The 24,769-nt window shown below is 42.9% G+C and overlaps 1 protein-coding gene across 1 annotated transcript; it reads right to left on the reverse strand.

The window, feature by feature from the left end:
- Positions 1-864: 864 nt before the first annotated feature.
- Positions 865-7,205, reverse strand: LOC127766220 (probable dolichyl-diphosphooligosaccharide--protein glycosyltransferase subunit 3). The gene is made up of 2 exons (XM_052291303.1): positions 6,095-7,205; positions 865-1,070 (listed from the first exon to the last, which is right to left on the reverse strand). The coding sequence occupies exon 1, from the start codon at positions 7,155-7,157 to the stop codon at positions 6,147-6,149; it is 1,011 nt and encodes a 336-aa protein (XP_052147263.1). The 5' UTR covers positions 7,158-7,205; the 3' UTR covers positions 865-1,070; positions 6,095-6,146.
- Between the last annotated feature and the right edge of the window lie 17,564 nt (positions 7,206-24,769).

The raw sequence follows: 24,769 nt of genomic DNA on the forward strand, positions 1-24,769 counted from the left end.
TAGCGACAGTGGACTCCATTCACTTTAACTACGCTTCTGCATTTCGGCGGGTTACTAGATCGAACGGAGCTTGTCATAGTAGGGAATTTACGAAAGTTAGGTGCTCGGCAGGAGTGCAGAGTGGCTTGACTTGTCTAGGAACTCTCCCGAGAACAGATTTCGCCATCTTCAGTGGAGCCCTAAGTATGGCTGTCCGTGCCCATGTCTTCGACCACACCCTGACATTCACGTCACGCATAGAATTGGACCCAGAAGATTCTATGCTAAATTTTTCTGCAAACTTAATCAAACTTGAAAAAATTAATGAGGAAAACAATCAAAGCGACCTATTTATAATATGAAACGGAGGAAGAATATGCATAAGCTGAACAACGTTAGTGCATTTGCAAATTGGTGGCCGTGTGAAAATGTGCCCCGTAACCGTGCAGCAAGATTTTGTGATAATTCAAATTTTGCAAGCCGGTTATGTTCCCAATAATTTTTTTTTCTCAAGATCAACTAAAATTCGTTGAATATGATCCAACAATTAACAAATTTCATTGAATATGATCCAGATTGTAGATTGATCTTCAAATGCTTGCGACTCAATAGGTGAAGAACTTTATATAACGCTGGCACGTAAAATACAATCTAATCTAACAGTATATAGTAGTTGTCTAGTTGCCTAATTATGCTGCCAAATTGCGGTACCACCCATGGGTGAAAAGAACACGGGGATTGCTTCTGGAAGCAAGCATATCGCATCCAACATTTACAGAGGTCACTGACCTATTGGCCCCTTCAATGCTAATGATTTCCATTAAGCAATTTTCCAAAATGACAATGCACCTGACAAGCTACATCAACCACGATACATCATTCGAAGAAACCAAACCAATAATTCAAAAGCCAAACTTTCTTGTTCAAGTGATAGATGTGCAATGTCATAATTCCTCTGCATAACTAACATGACTTGAGGTCTACATATTTCATACTACAGCATCAGAAATTTGCAAAAATAAACTTGGCAAGTCCCAACACTCCAAAATATGCTCTATCTCAGCACGGTCAAAGTTGGATAATTCCATAACCTGAAATAACATAAGCAAATAATGAAATAGTTGTCCAACGTAGCATAGCAATTGTTATGTAAAAAGACTAAATGATGACAATTAGTAAACAGTACTCCCTCCATCCCACCCTCTATCCCATAATATAAGACGCGGTCAAAGCTGGCACGGTCTCCAAAACTAATCTTTAGCTTATAATTTCTCATATACTATAAGGTTTGTAGCAACAAAATTATAACCATATTAAAGTAAATTTAAATCTCAATCTAATGATATAATTTTTAATAAATAAAATTAATTTCATATTATACTAAGTGTTGGTCAAATGTTTTAAAAGTTGAATCTTAATATGTGTGCGCGCCATATATTGTGGTATGGAGGGAGTATTTTGATGTCATTGGCTTTAGTGCCCTTTACTTAGAGGATGATCAATCTGGGATGGAGGGAGTACTATTTGTACATTCTTTTAAGAAACCTGTAGTTTAACCTACCCATTTTTGAAAATAAACATGGCAGCTTCATTATTAATCTACTATATTCAAGACGCAAGGTCCGGAGCATAAATGAACTACTTGTTAACCACAACTTCACTTTTTTGCAGCCTTCACAAAGGAGAGGCTAAACAGCGAATTGATCGTGAACTTAAAAGAGATCTAATCACATTATAGCTCCATCATGGATACTAATCAGAACAAATGCATTTTTATTGTCTGGCAATAGAGTAGACTAGACACTGTGAAATGAACCAAATACTGATAGGCATAATATCACACACAACATTCATTGGCTACTTGTTATGTTTATCAATGGCAGGGCATATGAAACAATTTCATGCATGGCATTTGTATTTTTTTTCAATCCACTTCTAGGATGTTGATGTTCGCTAAAAATATCAGGTAAGTATGTAGATTATATGAAAATGCTAATGCCATTTATCATGAAAAATTATTTTATCATGCTTTTCTAGTATTTACCAGAATATTGAAAACATTTTGAAGACTAAAGTAATGAAATATTAATCTTCGGACATTAAAAACATACTATAAAAGAAGATTGTTTGCAAAATAATGTTTTGCATACACAATTAATAAATCCCAAAGTTTCCATTAGAACTAACATTATGTTAAACCCCAACCATCTTCCCATTAGGAAACGCCCACAACCAAGCCTAAGCCTTCCTCCCAACTGCACACATGATTTTTAGGCTTTAAGCTTTTGTTGCTCAGGAACAGAATGGTTAAACCCTATAGCTTCTTGTGTTTTCCAACTACAATATGGTATGGCCGCATTAGCCCTACATGTTTGACTTTTCTAAAAGTGTGGAGTGTGGATTGCAGGTAATTTATTTTCATTAAGACATAAAATAACATGGCAATTTTTTAGCTACATGGCACTTTGGAGTTGCTCGTTCAAGTGGGTAAGGTCAGGCCAAGCAACTGAGCCATCAGCAGAGTCCCATTTGCTTGACAAACAGTTGAAATACATGTTTTCAGAGTAGAAGCAATCAGGTAATAGTAAATCATCAACTGAATGCACTGGAATCCAAAACAATTTTGCAGCTAGACTATTAACATATCTAAAATGTCCAAAATACTATTGAGCATATCAGTTTTCTTTGAAAAAAAGTATTAGTTAACTGTATGCTCAACAATGAGATTACTGTGCCTATCATTAGATCATCAGGATAAAAAAAATCTGAACTGCGTTGGCTTTCAACAATCCTATTGACTGCTACAACTATTCATAATGATATAGCCAAAATGGTTTAACTGCACATTTCCAATTCTGACACTTGGTCGTGATTGGAGAGTATAGTAGTACACCACCCAAATGGCCAAATCATTATGCCCCTTGGAGTTGAACAACAGTATGACCCAGAGTAGCACAGTCAAAGAAAATATATTGTTACATCTACTCTGAGTTACTTAGTAATAACAAACTAATTGTAAATAGGACAGGAGGGAAGTTGAAAAAAGACTGACCCAAGCTTGCACTGTATTTTTCTCCTTTCGTGTCAACAAAAATGTTTGAACATACAGTAACTTCTACAAGTAGCCACTACTTTTACATACAAGTTTAGATAATATTTTGACTGCGGTCAAAGCATCTAGCTAGTAGAACTTGAATTTGTTATTAAGTAGGCATTGGTTGAGACAGCCAAATCTAGTAGTATCTATACACAAACCTTGGTGAATGAGTCTTTGAAACTGTTCATGCATTAGCATCAAGAAACCCAAAATCCAAGAACATCAATCATATCCACACAAGATGTTTCAATAGACAAGGTCAATGGCAAAAAGCTGATCACATGTTCTATATGACGGATCACATATTGTTTACAAATGCAGGATGAAACTGAAGCATTGATGTGGAACAGCAAAGCCAATATAGAAAGCACATGGGAAACATAATGTACCCTAAAAGAAACAATATAGCATCAATCCTAGACTAAACACTTTGATGCCTAATTATACATTTCATCTGAGTTCATTGATGAGAACATAAGCACCCCCTAGGTGCTCAAAGGTGCTAACGAAGATTAAAAAAAAAAAGCTACCATGGGTCTAAGCAATGTGGAGCCGATATGTATTCATGAAAAAAGGAATGTAAAGGTAGGTGCGGCTAAAGGTTTGAAAGCTAAAAATGCTTACCATCTAAGATTAATACAGTAACACCTAGTGCTAAGAAACAAATTTTTTTCAACGTGATTTTAGTCAACACTGTCAAAATTTGATAACCTTAGCCGGTGACAGGTCCACAACTCTGTCCACGTAGAAATTGTGGGGTCAGCTCAACCCCGCAGCTTTTTAGAACCACCTTGTAAAACTTCATTTTCATGTGTAAATCCAGAAAGAATTAGATACGACTTCACTTAAATATGGGTAGGAATTGACCCAATAGTATAAAATTCCTTGATCTACCATTGACCTTAGCATCTTCGATGGAGCACAAAAAACTAACAAGCATCTTGAGGGAGAAAGTGCTAAAGCATCCACCGTGATACCTAAAATAGGTCTTAAGGGATGCACATGCTCTTATCATCTAGCAGTACGTTATACAAAAGACAATTAGAACAACAGCAAATTCATGCATATTAAGCACATATAAGGCGTCACTGTAGTATACATATCCTAAGGCTCTTCAGAAAGGACATGGTCCCTTTTTCCATTAGAGAAGCCAATAGCAAAATACGTGGAACTTCATAGCTACAACAAAGTACCAACTACTAAGGATGCATATGCCTATCTATCCACCTATAGAAATTGGGCACTTCCTAGGAGCTCCCACGTTAACCATAAAGATCTAACCGTTAATTAGATGGATCATCTTCTTATAACCGTAGATTGGATTTAGGATTTGTGCTAAATAAAACACGACCTGAAAATATCGTGGACTCTTTGGATGCAATCTCTACATCCATAATGACATTGATATCTCTATCAGGCTCGGTATCGTAGAAATCCATGGCTCTGCCCGCGACTGTATCGTCGACAGCCACTCTAGGACTGCGAGACATGGCATATCGATCTCCTTCGCCTTCTTAGCTTCGCGGTACACCTGGGAGAGGCAAAGCAGCAGGGTTGCTGCATATTGCCGCAAAACACAACATACCGCTGTAGCTGGTGTGGCGACAAAGCAGTTAGGTGGCACTGAATTTATGGAGAAAAAGCCGTCAATAAATTGTGATTTTGTATTGCATTGAGGCAGCGGGCAGCAGATGGTGGGGGTGAAGACACAAATTGGATCAAAAGCGGAATTCGATGGACAACAGTAGTAGAGAACCAAAATGATGAATGTAGGTGGGATTGAGGGCCTGTTCACTTTATTGCCAAAAAAAACCTTACCAAATTTTGGCAACTTGCCAAAATTTTGGCAGGATTTCTTATATAGTTACCAAAATTTGACAGCAAACTAAATGTAGCCACTTTTTTGGCAACTTTACCAAAATTTGGTAAGGTTGAAAATGGCATCAAAGTAAACAGGCCCTGAGTTAGAAGATAGAGAATGATGTACTAATTTGCATGAAATCATGATTCATGAAGGCACAGAACTCAACAGTGAAGACAAAGAAGACAAAGCGAGATCACAGTGTCAAATAAAAGCATTCTGGTCTATCCATGAACCAATCAAATACCACTATGCGTCTTTTAATTGGCCATGCATGCATTGAAGCAAATTAAAGCAAGAAGAGGAATATACGATGCATGGCAGCTTAGGGACCGGGGTGACACAACTGAACAAGTTGGAGGATCTAAATGAGTGATCTGCAAGTTTAGGGACCGGGATGACACAGTCGAACAAGTTTGAGGACCTGAATGGTCGATTTGCGAGTTTAGGGACCGGGATGACACAGCGGTACAAGTTTAGGGACCGGTGATGGACTTTACTCTTTATGAGTTTGTAATTGCAGCAAGTGCTTTAGAGCCTCATCAGTTGCCCATATTTCCTAATAAGCCCAAACGGCTTATTAGGGAATAAAAAATTAATTTATAGGTAAAAATTTAATATATTTGTTTGTAGCGACTTAAAAGCCAACACTAAAAAGAAATTACGCTAAAAATATCTTAAAATCAAGCTCAAAATCAAGTTCAAAAATTCAAATTTTGGCTTTTGCTTTGGCTTATTAGGCCAACCGATGGGGCTCTTAGCGTTTAAATATTAAGTTCAATCATTCAAAGGGATTTTGAAGAAAAAACATTCAACCACTTATTCATCAGTTTAAAATTTGACAGATATTTACATTTTTTACAATACTGTAAAGTGCAACGCATGGGTGAGCAACTAGTGTTATATAACGAGGCTAGCAAGTCCTGCACAAAATATTGAATGATCTTTGATTCTGTTGTTCGATTTATGTTAGGAATCTGTTATGTCACTCAGAAGTTGGGGCAGAGTAGTGTTTGACTGAAGAAGAATTTCTGAATTACCAAAATCTACACCAAACATAACAAGTAGTTGCTAAAAAAAGCAGAGTCATGCCAAACGTTCAAGTTACAATATTTCATCCAAAATTACAGACATGAAAGGAAGGTGAAATTCCATACCTCAGAAACCGAAGGAAGAAACCATCCATATCGTCTGCCATTGTACAAGCATTTACCTCCAGCTGCTGGGCCAGAAGGTATGAATGCTATATCCAGTCTTCCAGTTATCCAAAAGAATCACCTTCTTCACTGCCCACCACCCAATTATCATGACCGCCAGCATCGTAAAACGCTGGATCTGCAGGCTCTCCACCCTCACCAGCAAGTGTGTCACCATAGCGATCATGAGCCCCACGAGAGTGTACAAGAACCCAACCGCAAAACCCTCGGCGCCGAGCTGCATCCCAGACCCCTGGTAGAAGAACACGAGCTTGTTTGGATCGGACCGGTCGGTGATGAACATCGGCGTGTGCCTGATGATCCCGTACATCCCCCCGGACACGCTGAAGAAGTAAATGAACAGCGCCCCAGCCATCCAAACCCGTCGGTCATGGAACAAGGTCTCCCCGTCCATGATCCTCTTGATGAGGAACGGAATGGAGACCAAGAAGAGGATGACGAGTAGGATCATCTGGTTGCGGGAGACGAGGGGCGGGCGGACGATGGGGCCGACCTCGAGGCCGGTGCGGGACTCCACGAACTCCGCCATGGAGTCGGCGAGGCGGGAGAAGTGGGACTGGTCCATCTGCTCGGAGCCAGCGAGGCGGGTGTGCTCGGGGCGGACGAGGCGGACGTGGGGGAGGGAGTTGACGCCGAACTGCGCGAACGAGTGCTGCGACTCCGAGAACTCGATGTCGGCGAAGAAGAGGTCGGCGGAGGCGGGGTTGTGGGCGAGGAAGGAGGCGGAGAGGAGGGCGAACTCGCGGCGGAGCTGGGGGAGGTGGAGGTCGGTCTTGGAGTGGAGCGAGGCGGCGTCGAAGAAGACGAGCACGGAGTAGGGGCGCGGCGCCGGGGCGGATAGGAAGCGGGTGATGGAGGTGTCGGTGAGGTGGATCACGCCCGACGGGGAGCGGGACCGCAGGGATTGCAGCTCGGCGACCAGGTCATCGGCGCCGGCGGAGGCGGCGCCGGCGGCGACGAGGAGCGTGAGAAGGAGGAGGAGGGGGTGGGGTGGGGACTCCATGGGCGATTGGCGGATCTGGGCGAGGAGACGAACGGACGAGACGAGGAAGAAGACTTGGGTTGGGTGGGGGAAGACGGGGAAAAGGTATTGGACTGGTACTGGTAGGTGGGCCCGCGGAGTCGTACGGCCTACTCGTACTACTAGTGATGGGCTAGTGCCCCGAAAATTCGGCCCAAACTGAACCCAATGCCATTTTTTGCGGTTTTGTTTTCAAAGGTTTTTCCCTTAAAATTTATCCATTTTTCAGCCGTTAGATTAGAGGTATTTAACTATTTCCCATTCTTCAATGTAGTATTTAAAGATTTACCACCGGATCCAATGGCAAATTTGTTAAATTTCACATCTTAAAAATGGCAAATAGTTAATTAACCCGTTAGATTAACCCCGCAATATGCGCATACTTTCATGTGGTTTTGGTCCCACATTAAAGGTCCAACTCGGCATACTTTCATATGGTTTTGGTCCCACATTAAAGTTTCAACTCGGCTGTAGAGAATCTGTAAAACAAGCCACATACATAATCCAGTCCGAATCTGATTTGGGTTTTGAGCCTTGTAAATATATCGTGGGCTAAGTCCAAGGGGTGGACGACCTAGGGCTAACCCCCAGCCTAGTCCTATTTGCGGAATTCACATTAGCTGTCATAGTTTTATAGCCGGATTTTTCTTATATTATTTCTGTCGTTGCAGTTTCGCTGCAAGTTCAGTTTGTGGAAACCCAACTTTAAGTTCTTAATCATTCATCTGTAAAATAAGTTGTAATATACCCTGTTCTTGCTTGAGTTCTTCAATTCGCATGCAGGGATTAGCCTTCTCAAAGAGGCCAATCGGGTAGCGCCCGGTTGATTACCAGAGGAGACGTGGTGTTGCGATTGTAGGGTTTGAATCGTGTTGATTGGAAGCCGGATCCTGTGTGTCAAGTGTCCGCCAAATCAAGAGTTATAAATATCTATCAGAAGATTAGAACCTTGTTCCTCACCAAAGCCCATGCACGGGCCAGGCTTGGTTGGCTACTCTTCCACCATCGAGGAGTCAGGATAGATGGCTAGGTGGCGCTCGGCTAGGGAATCTCTCCTCCCTCTTGAGAGGACGCAACATCACTTGGGGATGGTTCGCTAGCATTTGTAGCGGGAATTTCTTTCGATGACCACCTGCATTGATCACAGCTATACAAGATACACTCAAAGACATCACATGCAAGTTCAAGCCAAAGTCAAGAAGTTGACAACTTTATGGTGGGAGCGCCACGACAGCTGAGTCTCGACGCCTCACCTTGCTCCTCTGTATGATGTGGAGGCAAAGGACCAGTGGCTCTTGCCTAAGGCCAAAAACGGTACGGAAACTTTCCGGATTCCGGACCTATTTTTGAAAACAGAATCTGACGGTCGGAATTTTTCGAAAACGGAAATAAGGAAATATTTTCTCGTAAACGGAATCGAAAATGATAAGGGAAGTTTCCGTAGGAACTCGGAATCGGTCGGAAACTTTCCGAAAATTTTCTCAGAATTTTTTTCAGAATTTCCAAAAATTTTGTAACTGAAATACCCTGCGTTATTTTTTAAAGCACTTAATAGTGAATACCATGGTGTTTTACTGTTATTTTTTAAAAAATATTTTTTATGCAAATCTAAAATTACATAAGAATATTTTTTTCCTACATTGGGATTTATCAACATCATTACTCTCTTAAACATAGATAATTTTTTTCATAGATTGTGTTTTGTGATGTACCGTTAATACTTAACAATTGGACTTATATGATTATGTTTTATGATAAATCGTTGACCGTTGAGACTTGAGAATTGGATTTATCAGTTTGATGGGTTTTTTATTCCGATAAATTTTCGTTACAGTATTTGCGCCGATTCATTTTCGCTTCGTTTTCAGTTTCGATAATATTCGATTCCGCTTTTGTATCCGGGGTTTTCGATTCCAATTCCAATTCCGAAAAAATATATGAAAATGAAAACGATAAAGATGGTTTCCATCCGTTTCTGTACCGTTTTCACCCCTACTCTTGCCTATGCGTGCGGCAACGACAGATATCCTAGCCTCGAGCCTATGAGATGAATGTGCAGATGGTGAGGACAGTGATAAATCGATGGTAGTAGATATCCTAGCCTCGAGCGATGCAAATCTCTTGGCGATGAGTGCTAGAGTAGATGTGCCTACCTTGGCGTTTTCAGATGATTGAGTGGATAGTGAAAGGACCTTGATGTCGCCTAGAGGAGGGGTGAATAGGTGTTCCTAAAAATTATCACAACTTCATAGCATATTAGAGTGATGATAACTTTTGATTCAAATCGAAACTTCCGGTATGGGATTGGAAGTTCCGGTCTCAATCGAAAAGTTCGGCGGATAACGGAATAAACACTAGCTATGAACTTGTAGCTCAAACAAACAAAATGTATATGAATCAAAAGGTGACAAATAAGGTATCTAAGCAAGATATAAGGTCACCAACTAAATCAATTAAGCATGCAAGTAGATCGGGTAAAAACAAGCTCAAGCACAATATGAGAGAATGCAAGAACGGGCAAACCAAGAGGGGAGATGCGCGATTTGTTTCCTGAAGTTCGGATCCACGGATCCTACGTCTCCGTTGAGGAGCCACAAGGGCCGGGCCTATTTCAACCCTTTCCTCACGAGGGTGCACAAATGCACTCCTCGGTTTCACTCTTGATTTCTTCCCTTGCGGAGGCGAAATCGAAGCCTTCACAAACTTTCCGTGGCACACCACAACCTTGGGTGCTCACCGGCAACGCCTAGCCGTCTAGAAGACCTTAGTCCCCAAGAGTAACAAACACAATCGAAGATTTGCTTGCTATGAACTCGAGTGCTCAAAGTATGGAGTGGAGCTCACTAGCTCTCAACTTCTCAATCACTCAATCCAACTCTTTCCCCTTCTCAAATCCCTCTCACAAAGAGGCACACAAAGGATGGAGTGAAGCTCACTAGCTCTCAACTCCTCACTCTCTCAATCCAACTCTCTCCCCTTCTCAAATCCCCCTCACAAAGAGGCACCACAAAGGTAGAGAAATAGGGATGGCTATTTGGCTTTGGATGTGTCTAATACTCCCCAAGAGCAGCAGCCCCTCAAAGGAGGGGTGGAGGAGTTTATATACCCGAGCCCCTCAAAAACTAGCCGTTGGAGGCCAAGACTGTAATTTTCGGAGTTTCCGAAAAGCATTTTCGGACAAGTCCGAAAACTTACAGAAGCAAATCTCATATTCGCAGCCATTTTCGGAATGTCCGAAAATTTTCGGATAACTCCGAAAATTTTCGGACATTCCAAAAATGGCTGCGAAAAGTTATAGTCATTTTACTCTGTGCTTTTCGGAAAGTCCAAAAAATTACCGGAAACTCCGAAAATTTTCGGAGTTTCCGGTAATTTTTTGGACTTTCCGAAAAGCACAGAGTAAAACGACTATAACTTTTCGCTCGGGAGTCCCTTTTTGATGAACTTGGACTCTATAGAAAGCTCACTCAGAGGACTACCCAACTCAACCAAAAACAAGGTCTAAAACCACTCAAAGGATAGGTTAAAGCTTGGGCTTCTCTCAAGGTAGCACTATGATAGGTCACTTTGAGCACGGAGACATACACAAACACCTCGACGTTGCATCCCTCTTAATAGTACGGCATTCCTAAACTCAAATGTAAATAAGAAGATAATTATACCATTAGGAATGCCTTTTTTTCATCCTTCTTTCATTGTCTTGAGGGACGCCAATGCCGATACCATTTCACCATATATTCTTCAAATGATTGATGCAGTTACTTGTAGCTTCAAATGGTCTCTCACGGTCCATAATGACAAAGCCGTCACTCGCCCTTCACCACCACCGGATTTGGTTCTTTGGCGCCAAGCCCCTTGCTTGCCCTTCACCGCCGCATGGTCCATCACGACCGAGCATCGCTTGCCCTTCACCATCTTGCCATAATAGCCACTTTGTATCACACATCTTCAATATCTTCACTTTGTCATTCTTGGTATTGTTAGGTGTAATGATATCACTTGAGCATCAACACCTTTGTAATCCTTGGGACCTATTTCTTTCATTCAACTCAATAAAATTATTAGTCCCAATGATCCGGTTGTCAACCTCCACATGTTGACCAACCGATCGCATGTATAAAAGGATATGAATAAATGATGAGTATTAATCAACACCACAAGTGTCATATACTCAAATATATGTTCAAATGTAAAGATCCCAATTAAATGAAGGTGAATAACTTGGATCGATTACATGCATAACTAAAGTATAGGATTTGCTCCCCCTAAATGTATGCATACAAAATATTTGTGTGAAGCAAGAGTATGCATAACAAGATATTAAACATTGAGAGCTTATCCTATACAAGAATAGAAGGCATTTCTCAAATATAGATATTAAAATAAAAATATACCTTCATCATCTCCACGTTCTCAATGTAAATAGACTAAATAAGAGATAATACTCAAACAAAACATTAGTCTCACATGCATATGCCAATCACGTGGAAATATTATATACGAACATATCAATATGTACATGAAGAGAAAGAGTGATACATATAGCTTGATCTCCATGCATTTCATCCTTGTGATTTAGGTCCACCAACACTCCACTTTCATATCCACATGAGAATAGGCAAAGAAATGCTTATAAAAACATTAGTCTCACATAATTGGATTTGTTATTAATCATCAAAACCAAATCAATGGCACTTGAACTTTCAGATAGCTCTCTTTGCGGGGTAGTAGGCTTTTGTTGACGTGTCCCTAATGAGGGATAAGGGTGGCCTCACGCCTACCCAAGGGCTACCGACTTTGGGGCCACGCAAAGCGGCTACTCTGGGAGCCTGCTTCTTAGCTTTTTCCCTGCACGCTTGGAGCTTAGGAACTCGGCGGGATCTTTGGCGGGCCTTTTTCAGGAGCCCTTCTCCGACCATCTTAGGGGCTCGGATATAAAGATCTTAGCATGATGACTAACAGTTATGGGTGGAAGTAAAACGAAGGACATAGACAATAATGTGCGAGCTTTACCTAAAGATGTGGATTCTCAATGTTGAAAGAGTATGGGCACTCCTTGGTAGTAACCACTATGCCTAGCTTGAAGATTTTTGTCCAGGTGGTGGCCTCATTGTCCCTATTCCTCTCATCCAATTCCCAAGTGGGATATGTGGGGGCCACAATACTCAAAACTCATATGCACCCTGTTCTTGAGTGTTTGGATGTGCCGAAGCATGAAGTTCAAAGCGATGTAGACGTCGGCCAGATTCGCCTCCTTCAACTTGTCGAAAGAAGATAAGAGGGGCATGACTAGCATACGGAGGAAGAGAAGGGGAGGGGTTTGAGTAGTAAAAAACACTCAAAATTCCACCCCTTCAAAGAAGATTTGAGGGGAAGATTGAAGTAATCCTTCTTCTTCTTGGGCCACAGCTGGTGGACGACGCCTCCAACCACCTGGGGATTTGCTCAGGAAGATTGGGGCTTGAGGTTGAACAAGTGACGGAAGAGGGCGAAGTGTGGGGGATCCCAAGAAAGCTTCACAGAGGTTGATGAAGATAGCAATCTGGAGAATAGAGTTAGGTTTACATGAATAAGCTCGATTCCATAGAAATCAGAGGTTGCAAGAGCAAAGCCATGGTGGAAGAAGGGCTCTAATCCTATAATCTCACTCGTATTAGGGGTGGGGAAGAGCTCCGTGATGGCTAGGCGCCAGCCGATGATCTCTTGCGCTGGCAATAGCTTGTCCTCCACCAGATCATCTAGTTTGCTCCCATTAATGATGCAAGCTTTCCGCTCCAAATTTGGATCTAGAAGTGGCATCAAAGCAACGAAAGTTGATGACTTGGTGATGCAGTAGCTAGGGTTGCAGAAAGTGGATTTGGAGGATTGGAAGCAAGGTGCTTGAGCTTTGAGCTTAGAAGGTGCAGAATCTAGATCCGGATGGTCATGGGGGGCTACCTCTAGCTTTGGCAAGCGAGAACCCTACCTGTGATGGAGGCCTCGTTGAAAGTTGAAGCGACGAGAGCAAGGGAGATGAAGCGACAGTATAGTATCAAAACGTCAAGGGGGTGAATAGGCGATTTTAACACCTAACCAAACTAACCTAAGTTTCTAGGCTTGGTGAGGGATATGTCTAACTAAGAAATTAGATTATGTTTTGAAAACCTAAGATGACAAGGATTCTAGTTATCTCTAGAAATGTAAATTGCAATAAGTAAATGAAACAAGAGAATCGTTTTTTTCTCCCAATATTCAGAAGCTTGCTGGCTTCCTACGTCACTGTTGAGGCGAGCCAAACTTTACCACTCAAAACACCTAGTCTCTAAACCCCTTCATTAAGGGATAGGCAGGGTGGGAGCCGGTCTCAAAGTGGTCTACACAAGCTTCAGTCACTAAGGATAGTTCTTCCTTCATTCCGAAGGTGGTGAACTCCAAATCACTCACAACCAACATTGGGCCTCCTCCGTAACCTTATCGGAGAGATCTCATGGCAACATCCAAGAGTAACAAGTAGCAACCGGGCTCAGAGTGCCACATTAGCTCAATCAATGATGCGTGTACTTGCCCTGGCTTAATCTACCCTCAAACACCTACAAAGGATTAGCAAGTGCTCAAGTGGTGTGAGAATGGATGCAAGGGGTCAAATGAAATGAATGGAGTGCCAATAGAATCCTCCACCCACCAAAGCTAACCGTTGGGGGCAAAATCCCCCAATACCCGCCACCCACCAAAACTAATCGTTGGGGACAAAATCCCCAATATTGCACATTGCTAGACTGACCAGCATGGAGCAGTCGGATGATCTGACCCGTTGCGTCAATGGTTTAAAAACTAACTGTTGGTGCACATTTAATGCAATGGCCGGACCGACCAGCCAGCCCCCAAAGCCAAAACCAACGCTTCAGGAACTTGCCAAATTGATTGGCACTTGTGCCTGATCCCTTCGACTTGCCCCCAAAGAGTTGGACATAGCTTCGGGACATATCTGGTCCAAGCAGGCTAGGGGTCTGATATGCTTGGCCTTTTCCAGGAGGGTAAGCCAAGCTTCAGGACACCCCCAGACTAACCGGTCCCATAACCCTGGCCTGTTCAGCCTCCTCCAAAAAAGTAAAGGATCAAAGCCACTAAGTGCAATCTCAACGCATATGCTCTAGTGTAGCCTATTGACACCTCATTGCCAAGTTGCCACCCATCTTATCTTTAGTACAACAAACTAGAAAACAAATTAATCAAACATTTCGATCAGCGATAAAACCTCGATAGACAAATAGACTAGCTTTACCATCTTCCGTCATTCGCCTTACACTGTCAAATTTTAATCCATGGTGATCATCCTTGACATACTCGTCATGTGGTCCTAATTCAAATTATCTCACGCAAATAAAATGGTTAGTGCACAATTAGTGCTTGTCATTAATTACCAAAATCAACGATCGGGGCCTAGATACTTTAGGAGGCGACAACCTAAAAGGTTTGGGGATTTATCCTATCCCTTGACCTAATTGATGCTTTTATATTTGTTGGTGTGTGTTAATGGGCCTAGGCTTGCACATTGCATCGCCGCTAGGCTAAGGGTTACTGTCACACACCTCATGGTCTACATATCGACTACAATGACCTTGCAACACTGGTGAGTTTCGGTGCACATCCATATTAATTTTGATATGCCTAATATTGGCCAACTGTCGGTTGTCGTTATGCGGTTATCGTGTACTGCTTTTAAGTTGCAAGGGGTTCAAGACATTGAGTCATTTGCAATTTTAGGTTGAGACATTGAGTCATTGATTCATTTGCTTTTAAGTCGAGACATTGAGTCATTGAGTCATTTGCTTTTAAGTTGCAAGGGGTTCAAGACATCTCAAGGCAAAGGGCTCGGGGGCTACTGTGGATTAAATAGGACCCAGTATCATCATAATTGTCACGCCCGGAATTTCTATCCAAAATTCCAAACGCTTACATGTGTGTGAACCCTCGTCTAGGAATCAGCCGAGGCACACAATAACAAATTGATAATAGAGTACAATTATTACTCTAATTAATAAGCGAATAAAATGTCATTACAGAGGTAGATAGTTCCTCTCAATCAATAAAGATCTAAGCAGCGGAAAAATAAGATAAACGGCAGACGACTCCACTCCACAGGCAGTTTGACCAAGGCTACACCTAATCCTCCACACCATCAACATCACTGTAGAACTCCTCCTCTGATGAATGATTGCAAGGTGAGTATATGACATACTCAGCAAGCCACGCAGCAAATATGCAAGTGCGCAGGATAACAAAGGATGGCATAGTAGGGTTTCATTTGCATAAACAGCATTTAATAAACATTTCAGAATTTAATAAAACAGTTAAGTAATAATTAAACAATATTAATCCAACGCTATATAACATACCCTGTTGCATAGGCCCAACCATTCTGAACAACCATCCCGGCTGCACAGTTCTATCTCCAAACCAGGAATATACCATTTCAAACCAAGAGCTAATCAAATTACTACCAGTTTCAGCATCTTTTATTATGGTGAGAAGTGTGAAACTAATCACGAAAGACATTGTTAGACCCGCCCATAACCACGGGCACGGCTATTCGAATAGTTTTACTCTAGCCAGAGGTGTACCACTGTACCCACAAGACACAGCCCCACAACATGTCACCATGTGCCTTAATACCACCACGGTACCTCGGAAAGGAGCTGTGACAGTACCCCTCGCACAACACAATCCACCACAGCGCACCATTCCTGGATCATAATCACCCCCTTATAAACAAGGCATGGACTCCCCAGCGACCCCCGTGAGCTTATCTCCGCCACTTCTCAGTCTGGTGCCCCGCAATGAACCATGCTATACAAAAGGTAAAGCCGTTGCCCACGCTGGCTTGTGGTTGACATGGTTAATGTTTCACAACCGAAACTCGTGAACCGGTCCTTAATTGTCATGAGCACGACCATCAAAACCATGTGCTCACAACCCACCATTATCAGGTTTTAGTTGGCAAATTAATTAATTAACTAATCATGATTAACCATCATGAGCTATCATTAAGCCATCATTAAATAATAGTGAGTCATAAGTTATGCCAATAGTGTGCTAAAGTTTCTAAGCATGGCTAAGCAATCGTATCTATTATCTAGCTGAACTAATATATAAAGCTCAACTAGTCAAGTTACAATAACCCAAGGTATCAAGGAATAAAGTAATCAAGAACAAAAGGGCTATAACAATCAATAGGTTAATTCCACCCAATGACATTCGAAAATAAATGCAATAGTTGAATAGAAACAATAGCTTTAAACGGGATCAACATGCTCAAAGGGTTGTTTGGGATCTGTGTGACTTGCCTTGCTGGCCCTGGAACTCTTCAAATTCTTCTCCTGCGAAAACGAACTCTCCGGAAACGTCGGAATCTAAACAGAAAGGAGCAAAAACACCAAAACAGCACATAAACAAGCATGAACCGTACATGTGGATATTTTTAACATGTAGATCTCAATTTTAGAAAAATTTAGAGACTTGAACCAACTAAATCCGAGCTAAGATGAATTAGTTATGAATTTTTAAAGATTAAATCGGATTAAAACACTTATATGGATTTTAATTGAATTATGACGCAATAATGAATTATTTTTGAAAAGAAAAAGGGAATTATTGCGTCAGCGGCTAGGGTTCGCGGTGGACCGGGTGCACGGCGGCGGCTCACGGAAACAAACGGCCGAGATCCATCCATCCAAAACGGACGGCCAAGATCCATCGGTCCACGACCGGGCCACGAGAGACGACGACGATGACGTCAGCGGTGACGTCACCACCGGCGGCGGCTCGGGCGGCATGCTCGCCGACGAACGATGGCGCGACGACGCGAACGGAGGACACCAACACAAAGAGGGCAACGCGGCGAACTCACCGGTGACCAAAACAACGGCGGAAGATCAACGGACAGCGACGACGTCGAGGAAAAAGCGGCGGTGACCTTCGGCTTGACGATGGCGACGGTGTTCCGGCGGTTGACAGCGACAGGCGAAGGGGCAGATGAGGACGGCGACAAGACGGCGACCACGATGGTGACTTCCCCGAGCGACGGCGACGACTGGAGTGACGGCAGTGCACGGCTGGAGCGGCGGCGACGACGGCGGCGCGAGGTCTCACGGGGCTAGGGCGTTACGGACGAGAGAGACAAAGGCAAGGGTGGCGACGGGTAGCGGCGGGCTTGGGGGTCCTTTTATAGCGGCTAGGACACGGCGGCGAAGGCCCACGGCGACCGGCGACGCGAAGGAAGGTCTAGGGTTCGGGGAGAGAGATGAATCCGATTCGAGATCGAATCCACGGATTTCCAAACGAAATTAGCCGACGATTCCATAAGAGAAAAGATAGAGAGGATCCCGGGGATCATTTCCCCTCTATTGATTTCACCGGAAACGGAAAGGGGCGGCCGGATTTGGAAGGAGACGGCGGCGGCGCGGCGCTAGGGTTCGGGCGGCGGCCGGCCGGAGGTAGACGACAGGCCTAACAGGTGGGCCCCACCTGTCAGCGGCAGCGAGCGCGCGCACGCGGCGGCTGCGGGCAGACTGGGCCGGCTTGGGCCAGGGAGAGAGAGAGAAAAGGTTTTGGGCCGACTTTCGGCCCAAAGCCAAAAGAGACTTTTAAAAACCTTTTTCCATTTAAATTATTCATGAAATGCAATTCCATTTATTAAAAATACTTCCTTGGCTCAAATAAATCCTAGAAAAATCTAGGAATTATAGAATCAAGCAAAGTATTTAATGAAATTTTATCTAGCCCCATTTTATATTGGAATTTATTATTTAAAATTAGATCTTCTTTTCAAGGCTTTTAAAATCAATTCTAATAATTCCAATTAAACAACAATTTACATATTTAGGATTTTTAGGGTGTGACAAACCTACCCCCCTTAGACAGAATCTCGTCCTCGAGATTCGGAAGAACTGGCGAACAGATGCGGATGAGCTGACTTCAATTCATCTTCTCGTTCCCAAGTTGATTCTTCTTCCGAGTGATTACTCCATTGAACTTTACAAAAACGGATAACTCGATTTCTGGTTCTTCTCTCATCTGTTTCCAAGATACGGATTGGTTTCTCAACATAGGTCAGATCCTCTTAGACTTCTATCTGTTCAAGATTAGCTTCTTCGGTAGGTACGCTTAAACACTTTTTCAATTGCGACACATGGAACACATTATGGACTCCTGCCAAAGATTGAGGTAACTCCAACTGATAAGCGACCTCTCCTCTTCTACTGACAATCTTGTAAGGTCCCACAAAACGCGGTGTCAATTTTCCTTTGGTGTGGAAGCGATGAACTCCTCGAAGAGGCGTGACACGAAGGTACACATAATCTCCTTCGTCAAAACTTAGATCTCTACGACGATTGTCGGCATAACTCTTATGACGAGACTGGGCCACACGCAATCTTCCTTGAATGATTTTCACCTTTTCTTCTGCTTCCCTCAGGATATCAGTCCCAAAAACCTGACGTTCTCCCGTTTGATCCCACAAAAGCGGAGTGCGGCACTTCCGACCATACAGTGCTTCGTAAGGAGCCATTTGGAGACTAGCTTGATAACTGTTATTGTACGAGAATTCCGCATAAGGTAGATTCTTATCCCAACTTCCACTGAAGTCTAAAGCACAAGCTCTCAACATGTCTTCCAAAATCTGATTTACCCTTTCGGTTTGTCCGTCTGTCTGCGGATGATAAGCAGTACTAAAGTTTAGCTTAGAACCCAGCTCTTCCTGAAGCTTCTTCCAAAATTTTGAAGTAAACTGACTACCTCGATCAGACACTATTTTCTTAGGGACGCCATGCAAACACACAATCCTTGCCATATACAATTCCGCCAACCGACTTTCGGAATATGTTGTCTTTACTGGGATGAAATGAGCCACTTTGGTAAGTCTGTCGACTATTACCCAAATAGAGTCATGTCCTGATGACGTTCTGGGTAGACCAGTGATGAAATCCATACCGATTTCCTCCCACTTCCATTCTGGTATCTTCAAAGGCTGCAGCAAACCTGCGGGTTTCTGATGTTCTGCCTTGACTCGCTGACAAACATCACATACTGCTACGTATTCTGCGATTTCACGCTTCATACTTGCCCACCAAAATCTTTCCTTGAGATCCTGGTACATCTTGGTACTACCAGGGTGAATGGAGTATAAAGTATCATGAACTTCTTTCAGAATTGTATCTTTTAAATCTTTGTTGTCGGGGTCACAGATCCTCTCGCCCAACCATACAGTTCCTTGCTCATCTTCCAAGAAACCAATAGCTTTTCCTCTTCTCATATTCTTCTTGATTTCTTGGATATCAGGATCATTAATTTGGGCTTCTCTAACCTGATCGATTAGCGTGGGCTTTGCTTCTAAGGCTGCAACGAAACCTCTACTGACAATTCCCAAATTTAATCTTTCAAATTCCTTGCATAACTCCAATGGCAACTGTCGTCCTTCCGTAGCATTGCAATAGCCTTTCCTGCTAAGAGCGTCTGCTACAACATTAACCTTTCCCGGGTGATAATGAATTCCCATGTCATAATCCTTAATTAATTCCAACCATCTCCGTTGTCTCATGTTCAGATCCGGCTGAGTAAAGATATACTTTAAACTCTTGTGATTGGTGTACACCTCTGTACGAGTACCGAAAAGATAATGACGCCATATCTTCAACGCATGAACCACTGCAGCTAACTCAAGATCATGAATAGGGTAGTTCTTCTCATGCGGACGTAACTGACGAGATGCATAGGCAACCACCTTCCCATCTTGCATCAGAACACAACCTAAGCCAAGCTTAGATGCATCGCAATACACTTGGAAACCCTTCTTTGGATCAGGCAAAATCAAAATGGGTGCTGATATTAAGCGACTTTTCAACTCTTGAAAACTCTGCTCACATTCCTCTGACCACTTGTACTTCACATCTTTCTGAAGCAGCCGTGTCATGGGCTTAGCAATCTTGGAGAAATTCTCTATAAACCTCCGGTAATAACCTGCAAGACCTAGGAAACTGCGAATCTCTGAAACTGTCTTTGGTTGTTTCCAGTTGGTTACGGATTCCACATTACTAGGATCAACGGCAACTCCTCCGGCTGAGATGACATGACCAAGGAACTTCACTTCAGACAACCAAAATTCATACTTGCTAAACTTGGCATACAGTTGATGTTCTCGTAGCTTCTCTAGTGCAAGGTGAAGATATTCTTCATGCTCTTCTTTGGTTCGGCAGTCAATAAAGACCACCACGAACTTGTCTACGTATTCCATAAACACCTTATTCATCAAGTTCATGAAGAAAGCGGGGGCATTGGTAAGTCCAAAAGACATGATAGTACATTCGAACAACCCATACCTAGTGGTAAAAGCCGTCTTAGGTATATCTTCTTCTTTAATCCTCAACTGGTGATACCCTGATCGAAGATCTATCTTGGAGAAAACGGTGGCACCTTTAAGCTGATCAAACAAATCATCAATTCTGGGCAGCGGGTACTTATTCTTGATAGTCACATCATTTAGTGCACGATAGTCCACACACTCCTCTAGGTATGATCTTTCTTTTCCACAAAAATAACTGGAGCTCCCCATGGAGATGAACTCGGTCTGATGTATCCCTTTTGAAGCAAATCGTCGACTTGCCTTTTGACTTCTGCCAACTCATTGGCCGCCATTCTATATGGTCGCTTATGGATCGGAGTGGTTCCTGGTACCAAATCTATTCTGAACTCTATATCCCTTTTAGGCGGCATACCAGGTAAATCGTCTGGGAACACATCGGGGTACTCTCGGACTATAGGAATCTCTTCCAAAGTCATTTGGCTCAGACTTGACCTTAAAGACTCAGAAGACAATGCATGAACAATTACAACTCGACCATCATTGCTGGTGAGAGTTACTTTTCGGTTGGCACAGTCTATCACACCTTTATATCTGGCTAACCAGTCCATCCCTAGGATGACATCAAGGTCTTTGGATTCTAACAGGATAAGATTGGCTAGAAATGGTACTCCTTGAATTTCTATTCTGACAGAGGGGCTACGTTGCAAAGAGAGTGCTTGATTACTCGGGGTACTAACCATCAAAGGACGTCTAAGATCTTCTACTTCCATCCCATGATTTCCCGCAAAACTCATAGATAAAAATGAATGTGTGGCACCAGAATCGAAAAGCACTGTTGCAGGAATTGAGTTAACAAGGAACGTACCCAAAATCACATCTGGAGCACCTTGAGCTTCTGCAACAGCAACATGATTGACACGAGCCTTTGATGTAGGTGCGGTAGAGTTACTCTGGGCAGGGACAACCTTCACACGTCGGGGCTTCGGACACTTGTCAGAGTAATGGCCTGGTTCACCACAGTTGAAGCACACCCCGGGCTTGCTGCCTTGCTCCCTCTTGGCAGGCTGTTGCTGTGTTGGAGCTGCAACAGAGCGTGGAGCTTGATTGCGGATGTTGTTGCCAGCATTGTTGTTGAAGAACTGACGCTGCGGACGAACAACAGACGAAGAACCTTCCTGTGGCATGGACTGGGGTCCTAAAGTAAGACGCGGCCTCTGACTATTCCCCTGTTATGCCTTGAAGTGAGCAATCCGGCGTTTCTTCTGCTCCATGCGGTTGTACTTGTCCTCCTGGCGAATAGCCTTATCCACTAACTTCTGGAAATCATGATAATCCCCAGCCATGAGTGGGTAAGAAAGCTCATCATTAAGTCCTTCCAAGAACCTCTCTTGGCGCTCTTCATCAGTGCGCACATCTTCTGGAGCATAACGAGCCAGACGATTGAACTCGTGCAGATACTCGGTGACCGTGCGAGATCCCTGGGTGAGCGACCTGAATTCCTTCTTCTTGAGAGACACCACTTCCGATGGTATATGCGTCTTCTGGAAAGCAGCGGTGAATTCAAGCCAAGTGATAGGTTCAGCAGTAGTCCTGTTAAGGCGGAAATGATCCCACCACTCAGAGGCAGGGCCATGTAGTTGGTGTGATGCAAATGAGACCTTCTCCTGATCAGTGCACTGAAGCAAATCCAACTTCTTCTCTATGGCATGCAGCCAATCACCAGCTTCAACAGGATTAGTGGTGCTAGAGAAAATGGGCGGCCTCACACGAAGAAATTCTGCTAACTTGTTCTGGGGAGGTGCATGGTTATTTCCCTGGTTCTGCTGGTTCTGAAGTTGCTGCATCATCATGTTCATAAGCTGTGCCTGTTGAGCTAGGACTTGGGCAAGTGTGGGATTCTCTCCATTGTTGTTGTTATTGTTGATGTTGGGGCCATTCCCGTTGCTGCGAGTTTGCACCATCTGGCATGGGCAGGAGCACAAGAAGAGAAACCGGGGAAAACTACTTAGGACAGAGAATTAATTTTTCCACTAACTTAACTTTTATTGATCTTAACTGAGTTTCATTATTACAAAACTGAAGACTCCCACACCACTAAACTCACCAACTACCTAACACTCGAAAGCAAACAAACGCATGCACTTACATCCCATCATTGATGTAAACCACATGCAGGACCCACACACACAACCAAACTTAAAACAAGCAAACTAACACAACGATCTAAGACAATGGCTTGACAAGGAACTCTAGGTCTTCCGGGCATCGGAGTTGATTGAAGGCTCGTTCGGTTCGTCTCCATCATCTTGAGTTGCTCCCCACTCGATCTTGGAATGGGTGCGCTTGGATTCTTCTTCACCATCATCACTTACATTGACGACCGGAGTATCCGCTAGGGCTGGGGTGACTTCTTTCTCCACCACACGGACCTTTGGCGCCAATTGGTAGCGAGGGACGAATAGAGCTCTCTTCCTTGCGGTAAGATGAACCCTGGCCTTCTGCGGCGGTGCTTCTCTCTTCAATGCGGCTAGTTCCTTCTCCAAACGATCCACCTTGTCTTCTAGCTTGCAAATCTTGAGCTGCTAACACAATTCCGTGCGGGTCTCATCCATAGCCCACAGCATCTCAACCAAATGCCTTGTGGTAGCATCATTCTCAATCCCCTCAGTCTCAAGGTAGCTGCCACGGTCACTTCTCTGGGGTTGACGAGGATGGTAGCGATACTCAGTGTCGGCCAACTGATCACTTGGCGATCGCGGAGCTCTCCTATAGCGATCCTTGCCACCTCTTGACATGCATGAATGTAGTTTCCTCCTCCAGCTTCGAACATCACTGATGGGATATCTTCACTATTACTGTTCAAGGTGACTTTGACTCGGCACTTCTCTTCGTCACGATCATGAGGAATCTGGGCATACAAAGGGGCAGTCCCAAATCCTATGGCAAAGGACATCGTACGCAACTCCTGGACAAATCCCTCAACACCAAACAAGTACTCAGGCTTGAAGCGCGGCATCTAAAGACAAGTGAAAGGAGGGAGTTAAGACATTTATCCAATTAATAGCACAAGTTTTTGGATTTGAATAAAGTTAGAAAATCAAGGTAAAAGGTAAGTAAAGTAAACCAAGTTTGCAAAATAAGTTGAAACAGTTGGAAACAAGATCACAAATTTTGCACTTTTGAACAACAGGTTCCAAAAGAAATAAAAGAAAGTTATAAAATCAACATGCTAAATTTATTTCATTGCAGCAAGATTAAATAAAACAATGTTGTAAAACTTTTGCTGGTAAATGAGCCATTAGTACAGTAATAGATGTACAGTACTAATAACACTGGAGTAAATTTTGAATGAGAACCACTAAAAGAGATTATGAAGTGCATGTGCTATTAGTTTGGTTTAATTAAAAGAGAATGAGAGGAGAACAGTTCTACTTTTCTAATATTTTTAGAGGGCTTCTATGGGTAACCATTTGGCATAACCTAGGGTTCAAGACATCTCAAGGCAAAGGGCTCGGGGGCTACTGTGGATTACATAGGACCCAGTATCATCATAATGGGCCTTGCAATATGGGCCAACAGGAGGTAAACCAGGTAGTGGACCCTTGTTGTCGGTTGTACACAACCAACTTGTAACTCCAGATATGGGAAGATAAGTGGTAAGATATAATTCTATCTATCCCAGGTAACATGTGGAGAGAGATAACAAACGATTCAGTTAAGTTTGGTAAGCCAGATCCCTTAAAATTTGGCTCTCCATGTCTATCTAAGGGGAACAGAACACCCCTTGTGAGGATAGAGATAAGCACCATGCTAAAACACATGTGTGTGCTTTTAAGAGAAAATTTAAGAAATACCATTGACAAACACCAAATTCCAAGAAATATCATCGACGAGCGCGAGTTCCATAAAATGACATCGTACAAGCGATGTTGTTCTAGAAATACCATCATCGTTAAGGTTACTGATGGAACCCTAACAACGATGGCATTTCTAGGATAAATAGATTATACAATGACATTATATGGAACTCACACTTGGCGATGTTATTTCTTGGAATAGAGCGCTTGTCAATGATATTTTTTGGATTTTTCTCTACTTTTAAATAACAAAACATTTCATTGATTTATGAAAAAAATCTAGCCCCCCCCCTCTATATATACACACTAGAAAAAAAAATGCCCGTGCGTTGCAATGGGTGAAGACTATTTTAATCTTATTATTATTATTATTATTATACGGTTTAGTTAAGGTGAAATTC

Source organism: Oryza glaberrima, chromosome 3 (assembly GCF_000147395.1).
Source record: "Oryza glaberrima chromosome 3, OglaRS2, whole genome shotgun sequence".
In the NCBI taxonomy this organism is placed as follows: domain Eukaryota; kingdom Viridiplantae; phylum Streptophyta; class Magnoliopsida; order Poales; family Poaceae; genus Oryza; species Oryza glaberrima.